The sequence below is a fragment of the Pristis pectinata genome, chromosome 9, assembly GCF_009764475.1.
Source record: "Pristis pectinata isolate sPriPec2 chromosome 9, sPriPec2.1.pri, whole genome shotgun sequence".
NCBI classification, from domain to species: Eukaryota; Metazoa; Chordata; class Chondrichthyes; order Rhinopristiformes; family Pristidae; genus Pristis; species Pristis pectinata.
Genome location: NC_067413.1, coordinates 70957381 through 70976750, shown reverse-complemented (window position 1 = coordinate 70976750; position 19370 = coordinate 70957381). Strand labels below are relative to the sequence as shown.

The 19370-nt window shown below is 37.1% G+C and overlaps 1 protein-coding gene across 1 annotated transcript in view; it reads right to left on the bottom strand.

Moving 5' to 3' along the window:
• Nucleotides 1-1858: 1858 nt before the first annotated feature.
• The window catches only part of sntg1 (syntrophin, gamma 1), a 92883-nt gene continuing 75371 nt past the window's right edge, over nt 1859-19370 (bottom strand). The window contains exons 13-17 of the mRNA XM_052023510.1: nt 16481-16552; nt 14156-14308; nt 10044-10136; nt 5934-6044; nt 1859-1990 (exon numbers count right to left, since the gene is read on the bottom strand). Coding sequence (XP_051879470.1) covers nt 1859-1990; nt 5934-6044; nt 10044-10136; nt 14156-14308; nt 16481-16552 — 561 coding nt within the window. The remainder of the gene's footprint in view (nt 1991-5933; nt 6045-10043; nt 10137-14155; nt 14309-16480; nt 16553-19370) is intronic.

The window sequence follows — 19370 nt, the reverse complement described above, 5'->3', positions numbered from 1 at the left end:
CAGAGGAGGAGGCTCAACTTAAACCATTTTCATATCATGAAAACACTTGAACTGTAGTGTGGCACATAAAAATTTAAACTGAAATGAAGAGAAATTGCCTCTGTGGACTGAAGGAAGCAATATGGTCCAAGTACAACTCCACAAGTTGGTAACCAGGAACTGATCTTCCCTACAAAATTTTAAAATATGAATGTAAATTGTTTCTCTTTCATGAGTGGTACCAAATCTTTTGATGATAGCTATGAAATAGTAGTTTTAATATCTAATTCGTATAATTTAGGCTTTCACCTTTACTATCTTAAAATTTGATTGAGCCTTAAAAACAGCATGGAAAATACTATTGTCAGTGAATCCAAGGAAAAGCCAGATGATTCAAGTGATCCCTTTAAAGAGAAATACTGTCGGCATTCAATAGATTAAATGCTCATAGCAGCAGAACTAGAGGGACACACAAACAAATAATTCAAAGAAGCAGCTAATACCAAGAGCAAATGATGCAAGTAGATTAAAAATACTCCCTTTTAGTACAAAACAAAGCAAACTTTCCAAATCTGGAAGTAGGATACTGCACATGGGTGACTGCTGTGAAATGCAAAGCTCGTGGTAAAAAACAGCTCAGCTTCTGTCAGGTTTTGTTAAATAGACCCTAACATGCTTAAGGGATTAACAGAACATGTACAAATAAAACTCTAATATCCTCTTATATCTTGGAATTTCATTATGTTGTGTTTACACTCAATCCCACCACTACCACCATCTCAATGTGCATAAACAGACGCACGTGCACGCGCACACACACACACACACAGAATTGTGAAATTCTTCTATCTGCAATTTTCAACAAAAGCGAGTCTGTTCGTGCAACTTTCACATCAAATTATTTCATTCCATTCATTTGCAAGGCTTCTAGGGCTATTTTAGATTGTTAGTTATTAAAATTATTATTATGAATTTTAAAAAAAAGCTCACATATTGTTAAAATTTCACTAGCTGTTTTTATCAGAATGGTCGTACTTCAAAATGTACAGTGAAATATGCAATTGAACAGGTATATATCTTAATGAATTAAAATTAGTCTATAGTTCAGGTAATGCTGGTCATAATAGAGAAATGTTAGCTAGATCTTAGCAGCTTTTGACAATGGTTCACAGAAGATTAAATTATTGTTATTTTTATCTACAACATTGAATAACTTCTGATTATGTTGCTCACAAGTTCAGATTTCAGTATTTCAGAGACTTAACATGGAAACAGTAAACACTCAGGGTGTATTGTAAAAATAAGTGCATTTTCACTACAAAAATTATTTTACATAAAAATGATCCACTTTTGTTCATTTGAATCCTTAATTTCCATTTATCATATTCCTATCATTATTATCTTGCATAAACCTCATATCTATTACATTTAAACGTCTTGTAAATTGATAAAAATTTCCATCTTTGGAACTACAGATGTACATTTAATTGCAGGGTTGCTTATGCAGAGATATGTCCAATAAGAAACCTGTGTACGTTAAGTGCTTCAATGACTCCCATCATTCAAGAAGTATGCTGTGACAATCTTCAGGCTGGAATCTATGAGGAAGCTTGAACTCAGTAATAAAATGGGAAAAACTATCATGTCTGTGTTCCCTTGAGAGTTCAGTTCAATTCATTCAGTGGCTGCAGCTTATGGCAATTTCAGTTCATCTTATTCAGTAATAGTTTACAACTTAGGGCACAGGAGAGCAATTGTAACTGTCAACTTTTCTCCTGAACTGGAGCCTTGTATTGAAATCTCACATGGCTGAAGTGTGTTAAATATTTATCTTCAACAGTAATGACTCTTCCAAACTGGATAGAAAGACAAGTGTTCGTCAGTTATTGTACTTGGTCTTCCCAGCAACAGGCTGACTTCCAACATAGAGAGGATCCATGCAAGCAACTTTGGCAGCAAGGAAGGAGTGTATGCAGTGCAGTACAGCAAAAAGGTTGGAAAATTCCAGCTCCTGCTTCAAAAAAATACAAAGAGAAAAGAATATATAATTATTCAAATGTAGCATGGTACCAAAAGAGCTGAAAGTAGAAATCTAAATGATTAATTTAAACTCTGCAGCCCAGTCAGAAACTGGATAGGTTGGCAGTTAAAATCATACCTGGGATTCAGCCACTGGCACTACTCTACTGATCCTACAGGATCCAAGTTTCTGAGCAGAGATATTAGAGGGTGACTAAAAGCTTGGCCAGAGGTGGGCTTTGAGGACTGTCTTTAAAATGATAAAGATGTCAATGAGAGATTTAGAAAGCAACTTCAATGGCACAGAGGTAAATTATTGAGGGCAAATGTTTTCACCATTGAGGTGAGTAGATTTTGGGATGGATTTGGAAATGCAGGTGAAGAGAATTCCAGAACTGGGGGTGGGGAGGGGGGAATGAATTCATTATAGGAATTAAATTTGAGGCACTGGAACATGGTAGGTGAGTGAGACTTGGCACAGACTTCGTTGAGCTTTTGACCTCAGATCCACACACACCATCACAAATACTGCCTATTTCCACCTTTATATATTGCCACCTCTGCCTCAGTGATGGTAATATAACTCGCGATCACCTCCAACTCCTCCTTCTGTGCTACTCTGATGGATCTCCATGCAACAACTTTCTTTTGTCCCAGCACTCTCAGTAATACCATCAGTGAGCTCAGATCCACAATCTAGAATTACTTCCCAAAAATGCTTTCCTTCTCCATCTCATTCTTCTTTGTAAAATCTATTCCTTCAAATCAAGTTTTATTACCCCCTTCAGATATCACTTTCTTTGGTTGGATTTTAATTTTGTGACACATTATCAACTACCTTTTGATAATCCATATACGCTGCAAGTAATTATTATTTTCATTACCCTCTCATTATTTTAATTTGGTTCATAATTCAGAATTTCTATTTGGATATGAGGTGCCACAGGTTTGATGGCTGACCCACTATAGAGTGCTGCTTAAGTAGTTCATAAAATTAAATATTTGTCCTGAGGAGAATGTGGTGCCAAAAAGGTTAGAGGAATAGCTTCTTGCAATATTTCCTTTAAACTTGAAAAAGCATTTAAAGCATTAGCCCTTATCATGTTAGACTTTAATTATTAAAACAAAACTTATTACTATCTGAGCAAAAGAAAAATATATACGTAGACACAGCAGCGGAGGTTGTGACAACTGCAGAATGTGGGAATATGTGAACGGCAAGACCATCTGAGTGAACAAATCCATAATAAATGCCTTCACTTTGATTCCTACAGGTTCAGAGTCACTCAGCTGGAGTGGTGGTTGGGGACTAAGCACAAGGAAAGAGAAAAGGTTGCAGATCATAGTCACAGAGGTTTTGATCATTGTCCTGTCACATGAAAATCCAGCAGCACCCAAAGCACTGCATGGGAAATCTGGCACGGTCTGTGCACTTGATGTGGAAAACCACTGATTCATGCAAGTGCAATTCACAATAGGAAGTGCCCAACTGAATTCCTAAGGCAGGGCAACTCCACCCAGAAAGCATGATAATCAGGTTCCACTTTGGGAAATGTCAATTTATATATACATAGCACTGAGAAACAATAATGTTACATGATAGATCACTCCGATTGAGTGAGAGCGAATCAAGTGGTGGAGATTTTGAGTAGAATTAAGAAATAGGAAGAAATATGTCTCTAGTAGTAGAAATATATACACAGTGGCAATTGTGCATTGGCATAATGCACTAATATAGAAATTAGACATATAGCTAAGATGCAAGGTGGTTTATAGAGCGATTTTAACTGTCATACAGATTGCAATAAACAGAATAGTTCATGGCCAAAAGACAGTGAGGTTCTGGAATGTGTTGAGGATATTGTTCTGCAATAATTTAGAGTCATAGAGTCATAGAGCACAGAAACAGGCCCTTTGGCCCAACTGCTCCATGCTGACCAAGATGCCCATCTAAGCTAGTCCCATTTGTCCACATTTGGCCCATATCCCTCTAAACCTTTCCTATCCATGTGCCCCTCCAAGTACCTTTTAAATGTTGTTAATGTACCACTACCTCTGGCAACTCGATATACTGACCAGCTTCTGAGTGAGAAAGTTGTCCCTCTGGTTCTTATAAATCACTCCCCTCTCACCTTAAACCTTTGTTCCAGAACCAAGAAGAGGGGAGAAATATTGGCAATGAATAATGAGCTGGATTTTGCTAATAGCCTAATGATGCATGAACATTTCACATTAACAGTGATTTTAATTGCACCAAGTTTGATGCACTCTTCAAAATGGAGAAAAACAAAATAGCTACTTGGATTCAGGATTTGGTCAGGCAGACTCCATACAATACAACAATGGTGCCTATAACTGTAATTACGAGAACATTAGAACATAGAAAATAAAAGCAAAAGTCAGCCATTTGGCCTTTTCCACCTGCTCCACAATCTTTTATCTCAACGTCACTTTTCTGTACTAACTCCATATGCTTTGATTCCCTTAATTTCCAATGATCTTGTGACTGAACCTCCCATGTTCTCTTCAGTAGTGAATTCCAAACATTCACGACCTTCTACTTGAAGAAATTTCTCCTCACCTCTCAAAGTATTGACTTATTACTATGAGGCCTAATTTTAGATCTAATGCCAGGAAAAGAAGTATAATACCTGCAGTTGACCTGTCAAACTCTATAAGAATTTGTATTTTTCAAGGAGATCATCTCTCATTTTCAAAACTGAAGAGCATAGAGGCTCCAGTCTACTTAATCTGTTCTCATGGGACCTTCAACCCTCATCCCAGTAATCAACTTACTGAAGTTTCATTGTGTCCCCTCTGTCACAAGTATAACCCTGCTAAGGTAGGAAGGCAAAACCTGTGAATAACTTTCTTTGAAGACAGCTACTCTTGTACTTAAATTCTCTAACAATGCAGATTAAATATTCTTCACCTTCCTAATTGTCTGGTATCTGTGCGCCACATTTATGTGTATTACATAATCCAATTTCTATGAAAAATAGATTATGGATGAAAATTAAGAACTGACAGCATGGTTTGCAAAGTCAATGATTTCTCTTTCAGGTTCAGCTTGCAACCTTCCCCAAATCAATTCCCCCACACTCCATTCTCATGAGTCCCCACCATTCATTGAAATTCAACATGTCCCACCCACCCACTGAGATCCCAACCAGAACTCCCAACTCACCAATCCCCTGAAAGGAAAAAAAAGGTGTCATTAACATTTTTAACATTATTGTTTTAATGGTTTCTTTGTTTTAATGTCTGTAGTTAAGAATGGTATGAATAAGCTTTAGAGTCCAATCTGTCTGCTCCCTAGTGATAAGATCCATTTGGACCAGAACAGATATCCAGGGTGGGTATTTAACACAAACAGATTGTAGTGGAATTTCACATACATAATTCTTCTTTCTTGGTCAAAGATCCACATCAAAAGCTGTCTTCCATGTACACATAGGTCAAAAGCCATACATTACATGAAGTTGTTTCTTTCCCAATACATTTTGCATGCCAGTTCTGCAATTTTACTGCGCCTACTTACTTCAGTTTTTAATCACATGACAGTGGTCTGTTTTCTAGAAGCCAGTGTGAACAGATTTAAGATTAACAATGCATAGGGGAATTTGTGTTACATAGTCCTTGGGGACCTCAATGGCCTTTTCTCTGGTTGAAAATGCAGACACAGTAATCACTTCTCTGCAAGATGAGTAACTAACTAATTGAATAATATGTGTGCTTTTCAGGTGAATGCTCCCTTGGGAGAATTTATTGACTCACCTCTTATTTTAATCTGTTGAGTGAAGAGAAAAATTATTCTTATTTTCAATTTCATGGAAATGTTCTGGTCCCACAAAAAATGTAAATGCACCATAATTATTTTTAAACACTGTAAATGTGAATTTGTCTAATCCGACACCAGACTCAGACTACATTACCTTTGCTTCAATTTGTTTAGTGTCGATGCTCTGGAATAAAAATTTAATCTTGCTTTTACCATCATCTGAAGAACCTTTCAGCTGTGAAAATTTGTATCTCCAGAGAACAGCCTGCAAAAGTACAAGGTAAAATATAGTCAATGGCAAAGAAGTTGTTGGGAGACCCTGTGCTAACATCCTCTTCCATAACATATCTCAATTTCATTCCACACAGAACAGCTAACCTTCAATCAAAATGCAATATATTACAATGAGCTTAGTTTAAGAGACAGGACAGTCAAGAGAAATCACTCTTATTATCTTCCTCAATACTCTTCACTCAATTCTTTCTCAAACTTTGATTTGACAGGTTAAGTTACTGGCTTACTGATCTGTATTCAATGATGGAAAATTGAATTTTTCATTAATTGAATTCTCCGTCCAGCACAACAGTGCAAAATATAACTTTTTATTCATCATGTTCTCTTACTGAGATGTTTGATATTTCATTAATTGGCTCTGTCTGCTTTACACCAAGCTGTGAGAGGGGAGATAATTTCAATCTCAAGGACAGGTCACTTTTAAGGGTATGCCAGCAAATGAATTATAAAGTACTCCATTGGATACAAAATAATGTTGATGGTTAATTCTATTTAATTAATGGCAAAATAATTCCAGAATTTCTTGGAATTCACATGCTAACAAATCTGTTGCTAGACTGAAGCAATATGCAAATACATAAAAATACATTTTCCTGATGTCCTATAAATTTGTATATTTATACACTTCTCTTTAAAATGTATGTCAGTCATAACTGTGGAATGATCTATCCAATAAATGGCACAGATTTAACCATCCTTTGCAATGTTAAATCAAGGTAGAATTATTTTTAATAATTCATTGTAGCTTGTCAGTAATATTCTTGACTCTACCTCAAAGGATTCATGATCAAGCCCCACTCCTATCATTTGACCCCTTTGTCTGTATCTAAATGTGGTTGTGCTCAGTGGGATGTGGGGGAGCTGTCATTTTCCGGAGATATTCCATTGTGGGTGCTTATGATTGTTCAGGTGAAGGAATCTATGCACTATTTAAGGGATAGGAGATTCACAGAATGCCTTGTCCTCAATTATACCATCAACTTAAAGGAAAATAAATTGCTGAGTCTTTCACTTTTTTAGTTGGTGGATGTTTCCATTTGAAATTGGCCATTTTATTTGCCTAATCGACAAGAGTGATTGTAGCTCCAAATTCAGTTGAAAGCTGCAGAAGCTACTTGGGCTACTCAGAGGATGTAAAAAATGATATGTGAATGCAAGTACCTTCTCTTTTGCTAATGATATATTGGATGTAAGAACAGAAGGACACAAGAAATAGAAGTAGAGGTAAGACCTGAGGGAACTCCGGTCTGCTCAGCCATTCATTAAGATGATGGCTGAACACTTACCACATCAACCTCTCTGCCAAATCTCCATAACCTCCCTTGTCACCTAATTATCTCAAAATGAATTGACTTGTGTCTTAAATATACTCAGACTGAACATCTACCATACTCTGAGAGAGAGGATTTCAAAGATACCCAGCCCTCCAGAAATTCTCCTCATCTCAGTTCTAAATGGCTGACTCTTTATCGTGAGACTATGGCCTCTAGTTCAGATTGAGGAATCAGGTATTCAGCCTCTATCTTGTTAATGTCTCTTGTAATCACAGGGAAGTGTGCCTTGCAGAGTGTCAGTTTACTCCTTGCACTATCCTAGGCCCATTAGAAAAATGGCAAGAAGAGATTTTCACCCATCCATGTGATTCTAACTTGTCTGCATTTTCTTGAGTGGAGTTAATGTACTAATCAGACTGGGTTTAGACCAGGAGTCTTGCTGCTCACTAATATTCCGTGAGGACAGGAGGAAAGGTTGCAAGACTTGGTGGCTGGGAGATTAAATCAGTTCAAGCTGCAACAATTCAAAGTTTGGCCCATTTTAGAGATTCAGAACCACAACATTTCCAAACAGAAGGGACAGAGAGAGTGACAGATACAAAAAGACAAAGATATATAACAACAAAAATACAGTTTAAGAAATAGACATTGACAAAGCTGGAGTTGGACCTCAAGTTACAATTCCAGCGGCAGAGGGAGGGACAACATTCAAGTATTTGCAGTGACCAATGTCCACAGAGATAAAGCCAAAGAGTTAAAGGTTGTATGTCACCAGGAAATGAAAGCTTCAGCAAAATAAGGCTCAGGAATTTTGGAGGGAAGAGAGTCAGGCAGTCAGTGCCACTTCACCCAGTTCTTGAGCAACTGTCATTAGAGTTTTTAAAGGTGGTCAATGTAAGTAAAGACACATGCGTTCCACAGATAATGGAAGCAGGGCACATCTCGATATCCACACAGTGTAAAGTTGAAACAAACAAGTTATTAACTGAGTTAAGCTAATCAACACCGCAGTCTTCACGGCCATACATTTCTTTCTGATTGTCTGTTTTGAGCTAGAAATGAAGAGATTACTTCTTTGCCCACTTGTGTGCCATAATTGAGTCCTTCAGCTGGTTCTAGAGAGCTCCTCATTTCTTCCAATATTGTTAGTTGGAAAAGCATGTAACTGTTTGCCTGGATAATTAGCAATGTGTTACCGTGGGCAACCTATGTGGCAGTTTTCTTCTGGATTTCCCACTCTGAGAAATCCAACAAGTATAAAAATAAGAGACTTAGCCTTCTTCACCACATTATTTGCCTGTGCTGCCACCTTCAGGGGTCCTTGGACTTAAGGCCTGACCATTCAGTGTGTTTGTCCGACCTTTACTCATCCTCCCAAAGTGCATCTCGTTACACTTATCGAGTTCAAATTCCACCTGCCATTGCAAATATAACTGCATACACCACATAAACGAAAGACTACAAGAGCAGATAGCCTGAGTATCCTGTGATAAGGGAGTCACCCCCTGATTTCCCAAAGTCTCTCCGTTATTTACAAAGTACTCCTAGATTTTGATGGAATACAGTTCTCTTCTATGCTGACTACTACTCCAATGACACTGTGACAAAGCAGACCAATTGTCCCCATGAAACATTCACTCCCTCCACTACTCATGGACCATTACTGCAGTTTGTATCACCTATAAGAGGTCATGACTTCTTCGGCAACTCAGCAAGACTTCTTCAGCAATCTCTCTTAAACCCATGATGTCTGCCACTGAGGAGGACAAGGAAACACCTACAAGTTGTCCTTTAAATCACAAACTATCTTGACTTGTAAAAGTATTGCCAATCCTTCACCTCACTGGGTCTAAATTCAGAAACTCTTTATGCAATGGCACTGCGGGTACACTTTCACCACATGGGGTGCAGAGCTTCAAGAAGGTGGTTCACTGCCACCTTCTCAACAGTAATTAGGGAGGAGCAAATCCATAAATGAATAATAACTTAAAGGGGCTTTCTCCTTATGCAACTCCCAAAAGCAATGCAAGGGGAGTGGAAACCTACATAGATGGTCCTGGGACTACTTTTTTCCTCTTTGTGTCGGGGATAGTCAATTTCCCAAATATAGAGAAGAAGACGACATAGTCTTCAAGGTACGTTTCTAACAGTTGTGATAAATGACTTTTATTAGCATAGTAAACATAGCTCTGTGTGTTATTTATACAAATTCATGAACAATCAAAGAACATTTACGTTTTGTATGAATAGAAATTAATTCATGTTCAAATTCATTTGAATGATCAATAATTAGACATTTCCAAGAACTATTCATTCTTAATATTGATTCAGTTACTATATTAGCTATCTTGCCAGTGAATTTCAATTGACTTTAAAGTTTAATTAAATACAAGGAATATGACTTTCTACCACAAAAGCCTGAACAAGAAATATTTAAAAATACAGATATATATAGCTTTTACATTACAGGGCATTAATTAAAATGTAGTTTGTGTACAGTAACCTCATTAAGGGTTTTCTATGAAGAAATCTAATTAAAGTATGCTTTCTGTTTACAATTTTTTTTTGAATAGTTTTGTGATAAAGCATTGCAAATTCATTTCAACCTGCTGTTCTGAGTATTGAGAAGGAAGAACTTTGTGGTAACTTTGAACTAAATTAATATTAATGAAAAGGTAAATTTAGATTTATCTTACCTTTGAGGCAGCATCAAAGCACACAAAACCCATATTGAAGTCTATTGTCAATCCCATGAGGTGACTCTCCAACACACAGGCATAGGTCTTACACTGGAAGAGTAGGAAACAAAGTATTGCAGATGCAATTCTCCTTCTGATCAAAAACTTGCGTTGAAACACATATCAGGAAGATCTCATGACAATGATCTAGCCTCAGCAAACACAGTGCAACTTAATTAATGTTTAAGGTATCATACAATGGTCATTGATAAGTTATTCGATTATTCTAAATTCACCTGTCCAGTAACATCCTAAATGTATCCACGATACTCACTTCCACTGGTCTATCTGGAAACTTATTCCAAACATTTATCACTCTGCATGAAGAAGGATTTCCCAGCTTCAATTCTGATTTTATTTTCATTAGTCTGAACCCATGTTTCCTTAACTGATTTCCTTATTTCAAGGAATCAACTGGCTTTATCTGTTCCTTTCTTTTACCTGTCTTGAAACCCTCTCCAATGGCTCCTGATATAAAGAAAGTAAAAGATTGGAATAAAGTGGATGGAACAGCAACAAAGGAAAAAAAGCAAAAAAATTCACGCTGCAACCAGGCATCATAAAAAACACTAAATATTAATTGGAATTGTTTTTATTCTTTAAACGTTCTGCACTTTAGTTTCACATACCTTTGTACTTTAAAGAAAAAAGAAAATTACTGGTGAAAAATTATCGTAACTTATCAGCAGAAAAACAGTGTAATTTCTTTGGCTAATTTATTGCTGGAAGTGATTCCGACTTTCAAACATGTTGAAGGAAATCAAAGCTGTTTGTGACTAGGAATGCTTGCACTTATTGTTGCTTAACTTCTCTGGTTATTATGCATCAAAAAGGTACAGTTTTATTTAATTGAAAAACTGTTTAAATGCCTCTTTCCTGTCAGATTTATTGCATTTTAAAACATAGAAGCAGGCCATTCGATGAACAGTGCCTGAGCCAAATTTGAAGCGCAATTCAGTTAGTTCTACACTCCTGCTCTATCGCCGTTGTATTGCAAATTTTTCCCCTTCAAGAATTTATCTAATCCCTTTCTTAAATTTACCAATGAGCCAGTTCTTATTTGCTTATGCAGCCCATCAAACAGATTATTCCAGATTATAACAAAACATTTCAATATATCACAGTCCTTCTGATCACGTTAAAGACCCCTCCACCCACATTGTAGGGGTTGACCATGAGAGGGATGATGATGAGGATAATGTGTAAGTGTAGAACCTGTTCAAAGTGCTTCTTCTTCTTATGTGCTGCCAGTAGTCCGCCTTCGCCACACCTCCTCTCCAAAACCACACCATTATCCTATATACTGTGGTGATGGCTGAGCTTGTCCCTACGCTGATAGAAGTGAAACTATGGCAGAGTGCTCACAGGTTTCAAATCTCTGAAGACCTCAATCATGAGCATCTAAGCACTAAGGCAATCCCAGTCAATGCTGAGAAAGTTAAAAATCCCCCACTACTGTCATCCAATTACTCTTGCATATTTTTGTGATTTGCTTACATACCTGTTCCTCTAATTCCTGCTATTGTAAGGCCGATAGTATATCCACAGCAAAGTGATCAACCCTCTCTTGTTCCTAATTTCTACCCATACGGTGTCATTGGACAATCCGTCCAAGATGTCCTCTCTAAGTACAGTTGTTGTGTTCTCCCAAAGCAATAGTGCAACTCCCCCACCTATTTTGCATTCCCCTCTGTCATGTCTAAAACTTCTATACTGCAGAACATTAAGCTGCCAGTCCTGCTCATTCAACTACATTTCTGTGATTGCAATAATATTGTAATTCCATGTGCTGATCCATGCTCTAAGCTCATCAGATTTACCTAGGAGGCTCCTTGCATTAAAATAAATGCAGTTGAGCTTGCCCGCCCTTCCATGCTCCCTAACTTGCCACTGTCTTCTCTGCCCACTGGACTTCCTGAATTTATCCTCGACATTTTCTTCCCAGTTGCTGCGCTGCTGCTACGCTTCCCACTTCCTGCAAAATTCGTTTAAACCCACCCAAGCAGTGTGAGCAAGCATCTCTGCATGGATATTCATCACACACCAGTTTAGGTGCAACCCATCCTTCTCGTACAGGTCCCACCTACCCCAATAATTGTTTGCAATAAAGTGAGCTTTTCCACTCCAGGTTCATTTGAAATCCATCAATGAACATCAAAGTGTAAAATCATAGCATCTAACAGCCATTCAGCCCATTGTGCCTGACATGGCTCTTTTGAAGAATAATTCAACTTGCCTCACACTTCTGCTCTTTTGACATTCTATGCAAACAATTTTATTCAAACATGTATTCAATTCCTTTGGAAAAATTACCTTTTTCCTGTGTTATTCCCAGATAATAACAAGGTATGGCAATGAACTAGTAACTTTGCCATTGGATATTTTCCTCATAACACAGAATTCTACTGAGAATATTTGTTAATTTGATACCAGTACAAGAAGGAAAATATCATGGAAGTTGCTCACAAAATGGCAGCTCTCATTTTCATTTTGTTGCCACACACTCCTACCCTATTGTAAATCAAAATCAGAAAATTAAGGTGTAATTTCTCTATTATAGTTAAGTAGTTGGTCCAGAGATTGATGCACACAGCCTCTGAACTGGGAGTGTTCAAATTAGCAGTCAGCAAAAGTTCTGATGTTTCTAATATAATGGATGATGATTTGCAAAAAAGCTACTGTCGATAACAATAATCTCAGAACAACCAGATTGTTGTTAAAAACCTATCTTGTTCACTGATGCCCGGGATTGAAATCTGCTGTCCTTATCCACCTGGCCTGTATGTGACTTCTGACTGACCAAAATTAGTTACTGTTAACAGCCTCCTCAGTTTGAGCAGAAATGTTTCAGTAACAAACAAAAATTGCACTCAATCCAATCATCATCCCAGTTTAAACTCCTATCCATGGGGAGATTGGGAAAAATTGAGGGCATTGAAAACAGCCCATAATTTCAAACCCAAACAAATGCAAGCTCTGTATAAGTACATCTGTCAAAATGTAAAAGTAGTCATGCCCTACATTAAAATTATTTTTTGCCTAATTATCTCACCATTCGAGCTGCCACTGTTCTTTTCAACTATTGCCACTTTAGGGTCCACAGGAATTTTAATTCAGCTTTTGATTCCCTCCCACTCCACTACCTCCTCCCCATCGCATTTTGTAACTTCTGCTCTTTGATGTAATGAATCATTCCTTGTGGATTATTGATTTCAATGAAAATAAAATTCACTAGAAAAGTAAAATGGGCATCTGACTTACTTTCACACATTTTATACAGTTGCACAAAATCAACAGCTTCCCCGTTTAGTTCAATCTCAAATTCTTTTTATTGTCATTATTGGTGTTTCACCTATACAGGAAGCATCACAAATAAAATGATTTCCATGTACTGAGCGACACCGGGCAGAGGCAGAGAGCCTGAAGGCTAATAGGCTGGATGTGATCATTTTGCATCTCTAGCTGCTGGCTGAATTTCAATGAGACCCCAGGGATGACATTTTTTGTTTGGTTTTTTGCCAGACTGAAGGTTAGTCAGTATCACAGAAAGTGCTTTTACTTACTCAAATGAACAAATCTTTTTAAAAAGGAGAATACAATGTAAAGGACGGGATCTTTAAGTTTTAAGACCCAAAAAATTTTTAATTCAGTACAATAACTAGTTTCACAGACAACACCTGGCAACTTTACATGGACAACGCTTCGAATTTTGTTGATAATTTTTTAATAGTTGGTTTTTAAGACCATGATTGCGTATAATGCAGGGAAGAAAGAATTACATTAATGTAGCAGTTTTTATGACCTCAGAATACCTCAAATGCAATCTTTGAAGTACTTTTTGACCTGTAGTCCCTTTAGTAAGGAAGAGAGTCATCATTTGTATAAGTGGTTGTTCTCAGTAACTTCAGTTGTTCATATGAAAGTAATATTGTGTGTGTAGGTGAAATGATAGAAAATGTCAGTATGAAGACTTGGGTAATGAAGAAAATATATTAAGCAGAGTACAAAGTTCTACATAAGTACATTTACATCCATATGTTCATTTATCTATAACTTGATATTCATCATACCTGTATTCTTTCTACCTCCAAGAAGGTCGCTGTCTGAAAGGCCTTTTCCCAGAGAATGAGTTCATATTCTAATTCCACACTGAAGATAAGGTCCTCTCCATTTTCTGTCTGAACACTAAAACAGTGCTTTCGCCGATCCCACAGATCACTGTCCTGATGAAAACCTGAAGTTATGTAATCTGGCATACATCATTTAATATTTTCACCTAACACACACACTAATGGTATATATTGCAAATGTAACCACTGATGACTAAAAGGTGTTTTTATGCAAGTATTGCTGTGTTGGCAAATTTGCTTGTAAATTAACTTTCAAATGTTGATGCAGTGCAGATGGAAAACTACCTATTCTAAAAACATCATTGTTTGCACATGGCATTATCATGATAAAAGATGGTATATCTTCCTCTTTTCTCAAAGGCCAAATATTTTATATTTTCATCTCTGAAAATATTATTTTGTATAATGGAAGATTAGCTACTTAAAAATACCAGTATATCAATATAACCAATTGAATGGTCTTCTTTTAACCAAATGATCCAGTGGTCGTGGGTGTGGATATAAAAGTTGAGCTATCATGTTAAATCTCAATAAAATCATAGTAAGGCCACAGTTAGAATAAGCCCATCCTATACATGGAGAACCAACATAGAAAATCTAGTAGCGTGGTACTGGTGCAGAAGGATCCCAAGCATATTTAATGGTCAGGTTTTCAAAAATTGCAGCAAAGCACTTTAATAGCAAAGCATTTCAATAGAACCTTTAGGCCCATGTCATGTTTTCTTAAAAAAAGCATTTGTACAAACTGTTTAAATATGATGCCCTGTGAGAGAAAATATTTTCAAGGAAAAACATTGGTGAATTAGGCACATTATCCACCTTATTAGCTGCTTTGCTTACATAATGTGTTGGTTTTAATCCCCAACATAACATTACCCCTCTTATTTATTAATCTTATACGCTCCCATTTGTGGTTGTCTAATTACCATGTGGTTGTGACTTAACTTTGTCACTCATAGACCCTCAGATCTATGAATGAGTGATTCTTAATACATTATAATTTGATTAATCCAGTTGGCATGTTTAGACAGGTTTTCAAACTTAAATGAATAATATATAAAAAAGCAACAAATAATAAAAAAGACAAATAATTTCAGCCAGTTCAGTTGATAAAGCCATGTCAGTGCTTAAGAGCAGCTTTAATGCATTCCCTTCCTTCAGAGGATATCAAAGCAGTATAAAAACAAAATAAAATGTTTCAAATTTTTTCTTTCAACTCCTGCTGACACTCCACTTTTACAAAATGGTTTGCATTCAATAATCTGTGAAAGTCATTTTGTAAAGTTTTATTTTGAGGCGAGGATTTTTTGAAAAATAATGCAAAAATAGTGGGGTCTTATGTCAATTTTCATTTAGTCCTTAACAGAGTCATTAGCAATTTAAACACCCAGAAAAAATGATAGATTCTTGACTTAGATGTGCTGACCACTGAGACATTTTCTAGTCCACAGACTCATGAACCAAAACTTTCCATTTGCCTTGTAAAAATTCCAGATAATGTGAAATTGCTTCATTGTTAGTATTACTTAATATTAGCAATTACATCAGAGAGTTGTGGACAAAGCTCAGTACATCACAGAAACCAACCTCCCCTCCATGGACTCTGTCTACACTTTTCGCTGCCTCAGTAAAGCAGCCAACATAATCAAAGACCCCACCCACCCTGGACATTCTCTCTTCTCCCCCATCCCATTGGACAGAAGATAAAAAAGCCTGAAAGCACATACCACCAGGCTCAAGGACAGCTTCAATCCCACTGTTATAAGGCTATTGAACGGTCCCTTGGTAAAATAAGATGGACTCTTGACTTTACAATCTACCATATTATGGCCTTGCACCTTATTGTCTGCCTGCACTGCACTTCTTCTGTAACCGTAACACTTTATTCTGCATTCTGTTATTATTTTCCCTTGTACTACCTCAATGCACTGTTGTAATGAAATGATCACGATGGATGGCAAGCAAAACAAAGTTTTCCACTGTACCCTGGTACGTTTGACAATAATAAACCAATTTACCAATTCACATCTCTAGATTAAATACTTCAAAAAATAAACCTCAATAATGAATATATCTCTTGAAATATTTTAGCCTATGAAATAAACTGTCAAAGCTTCAAAGAACCACTGTCACACCTCAATGACAATTCACTGAAATTTATACCTTCCTTATCTGTAGGATTCAAAACAATGGTTCATTGTAGTCCACCAAAACACTTTAGTCTAGTTCTGCAGATACTAAGAGAATCTGCTTGCTCATTCATACCTTAAGGATTTTGCACATTATTTCATAAACTGTGTAACTTCTCACAGCTTTTGTCCAATCCCATGTAGTCACCTGAGGAAAGAAATGATTTAGATGCTTAAACATGTGGATAATTTAGCTTTAAGGTTGCATGTGAACAACATGGCTTAGAATGTCTTTTGCACAGTTGTGCAGATGAAAATAAGCTCAAGCCACAGCTGGACAAAATTGTACTCATTTCCAAGACTCTGAATGTCCATTAGAAAATTTAACTCCTGATTTTCCAGGAGAATTCTCTGATGTAAAACTTCCACAAATGATGGCAACAATAATGCAATGACCCAAAATTGTCTACAGCATGATTTTCAACCTTATTAGTTTGAAAAAAAGCAGTTGTTATTTACCTACAGGACAACCAAGTTTTAATAAAACCATGCTATTTAAGGGGTCAACATGCAACCTGCATTCTTTGTACTCAGTAATTTCCTGCAACCTTAAATTTGGGCTTCATACTCAAGGAGAGAAGATTCCATATACTTTTGATTCAGCTCACATAAGAGGGAAAAGCAGAAATAGACATTGTTTTCATTACAACTTTCTCCAAGACTATGCTTCAAGCCTCCTTGAAGAAATGCAAGATTCCCAAGGACGTGGGGATATCTGGCCCAAAACTGCTCAAAGTGGAGAAGAAGCTTTTGGCATGGCTTTGAAAACTTGTGTCCATGCTTCAGGAACACAGTTTGTGCTTGACCCAGCCCACATCACTTGTTTATCACTGTAATACCTACACTAACCTCTTGTGGTCCACAGGCCCAATTGAGTTGGAAAGTTTACTGCTGGATTCTTCCGATAAAATGGACCAATACGCAAGTGATGACCAGGCCCCAACCCCAGATTCCCTGGTGTCTTTTTGACAAATTGCTGCTGTCAATTACCTTTCCCAATATTTGTCTCTAATAATCAGAATTATTTAAAGATTTAAATCATTTAAAAAAATAAGATCTAGAAAATAAAGTAATAAGTATATTTCAACATATATTTATCTGGTATAAATTAATTATTAACATAAAAACCATGGTTGGCATAAAGCTGACAGGCCAGATGCGATCTGCATCAGACCCCTCAGCTCGACACAGCTGAGCAACAGCCCAAACTCAGAGCTGAGTACAGCAGCAAGGCAGAGATGGGGGTTCAGATGCACCAGAAATGCACAGATGCAGAGGTCAGAACTGCGAAGTGGACCTCGCCAGCAGTTCTCTTACAAACTGGCAATACGTTTCAGCCAGTCACTGCAAGTAAAAATATTCTTCCTGCTAGAAAAATGTTTACCAATATTTTCTTCCACATCTTCATTTCCTATCCTTTGCTTAGGAAATGTGTAGTGGGCCTGCTCCTTGCCAGGAAAAAGATAACTGTCTGGATAAGTTCACTCTTTCCATTTTGGGAGAAGTATCATTCCTTTACTCGTATCCAAGGTGAAGAATCGGCCTTGCATAGAATTCAAATACATTTAGTCATCTTTATTTTTACAGTAATCAAATTATTAACATTTGGTTGGTTTTTTGTGGGCTGTTCTGAAGTACAGAATAACAGTTCATGAAAAATGCTTATTATTAAAGTGCATTTTGCTATTGTCAATTTTTATACATCTGGACCGAACATTTTTCAATCTTCTGTTTCCAAAAGAATAGCTAATCTCTCCTAAGTATTAACTTGATGGCATGGGCAACATTCCAGCTTCAATAGCAGTGCTGTTAGCCATGTGAGGCAGTGCCCCTGCCTTCAGTGGGGTTAACATTCACCCAATGAAAGCATTCTAAAATTTATAATAGAGGGTGAAGATATCAGCTCTGCTTGTAAGCGGGAAAAGTGGCCAGTTTATCACACAAACCAGTAGTTTCCCACTGAGTGGTTGAACTGGGATTTCTTAGTTATAGGGAATGTGAAAAGAAAACAACTATATTCCCATATTTAAACTTAGATGAAAATTGCTTCACTACACTGTCATTTGAGTCTTATGATTTTTATGGCTAGCACACAAAGTTGTGAACTGAATACACAATTTCCTGTCCTTCTACCGTCCATTACAGGACATATCCCATTACATCCAGGAACTTAAGTTGGAGCAGGTTCTAAAGCATCCCCATGCTTGATCAATACTGCAAACTGCTGAACTCAGTGAAACTCCAGGTCATGTAATGGGTAGTGATCAATCTTCCACTTGTGGTCTAATGTTAACTAAGATCTGGACAGTTATGATCAAAGGCATTTATATCACATTTAGAGGTTCATCATAAAATTGATTTGGACAACCTTAGTGAAGGATTTAGGGAATGCACATATCATGGATAGTTGTAGATAATCTATTTGCACTTCCTATCAAATAACCAGGTTCATTCAAAAGTAGCCCAGTGATGTGGACAAACTCATATACAGTGGCATGCAAAAGTTTGGGCACCCCTGGTCAAAATTTCTGTTACTGCGAATAGCTAAGCGAGTAAAAGATGACCTGATTTCCAAAAGGCATAAAGTTAAAGATGACACATTTCTTTAATATTTTAAGCAAGATTACTTTTTTATTTCCATCTTTTACAGTTTCAAAATAACAAAAAAAGAGAAGGGCCCAAAGCAAAAGTTTGGGCACCTTGCATGGTCAGTACTTAGTAACACCCCCTTTGGCAAGTATCACAGCTTGTAAACGCTTTCTGTAGCCAGCTAAGAGTCTTTCAATTCTTGTTTGGGGGATTTTCGCCCATTCTTCCTTGCAAAAGGCTTCTAGTTCTGTGAAATTCTTGGGCCGTCTTGCATGCACTGCTCTTTTGAGGTCTAGCCACAGATTTTTGATGATGTTTAGGTCGGGGGACTGTGAGGGCCATGGCAAAACTTTCAGCTTGTGCATCTTGAGGTAGTC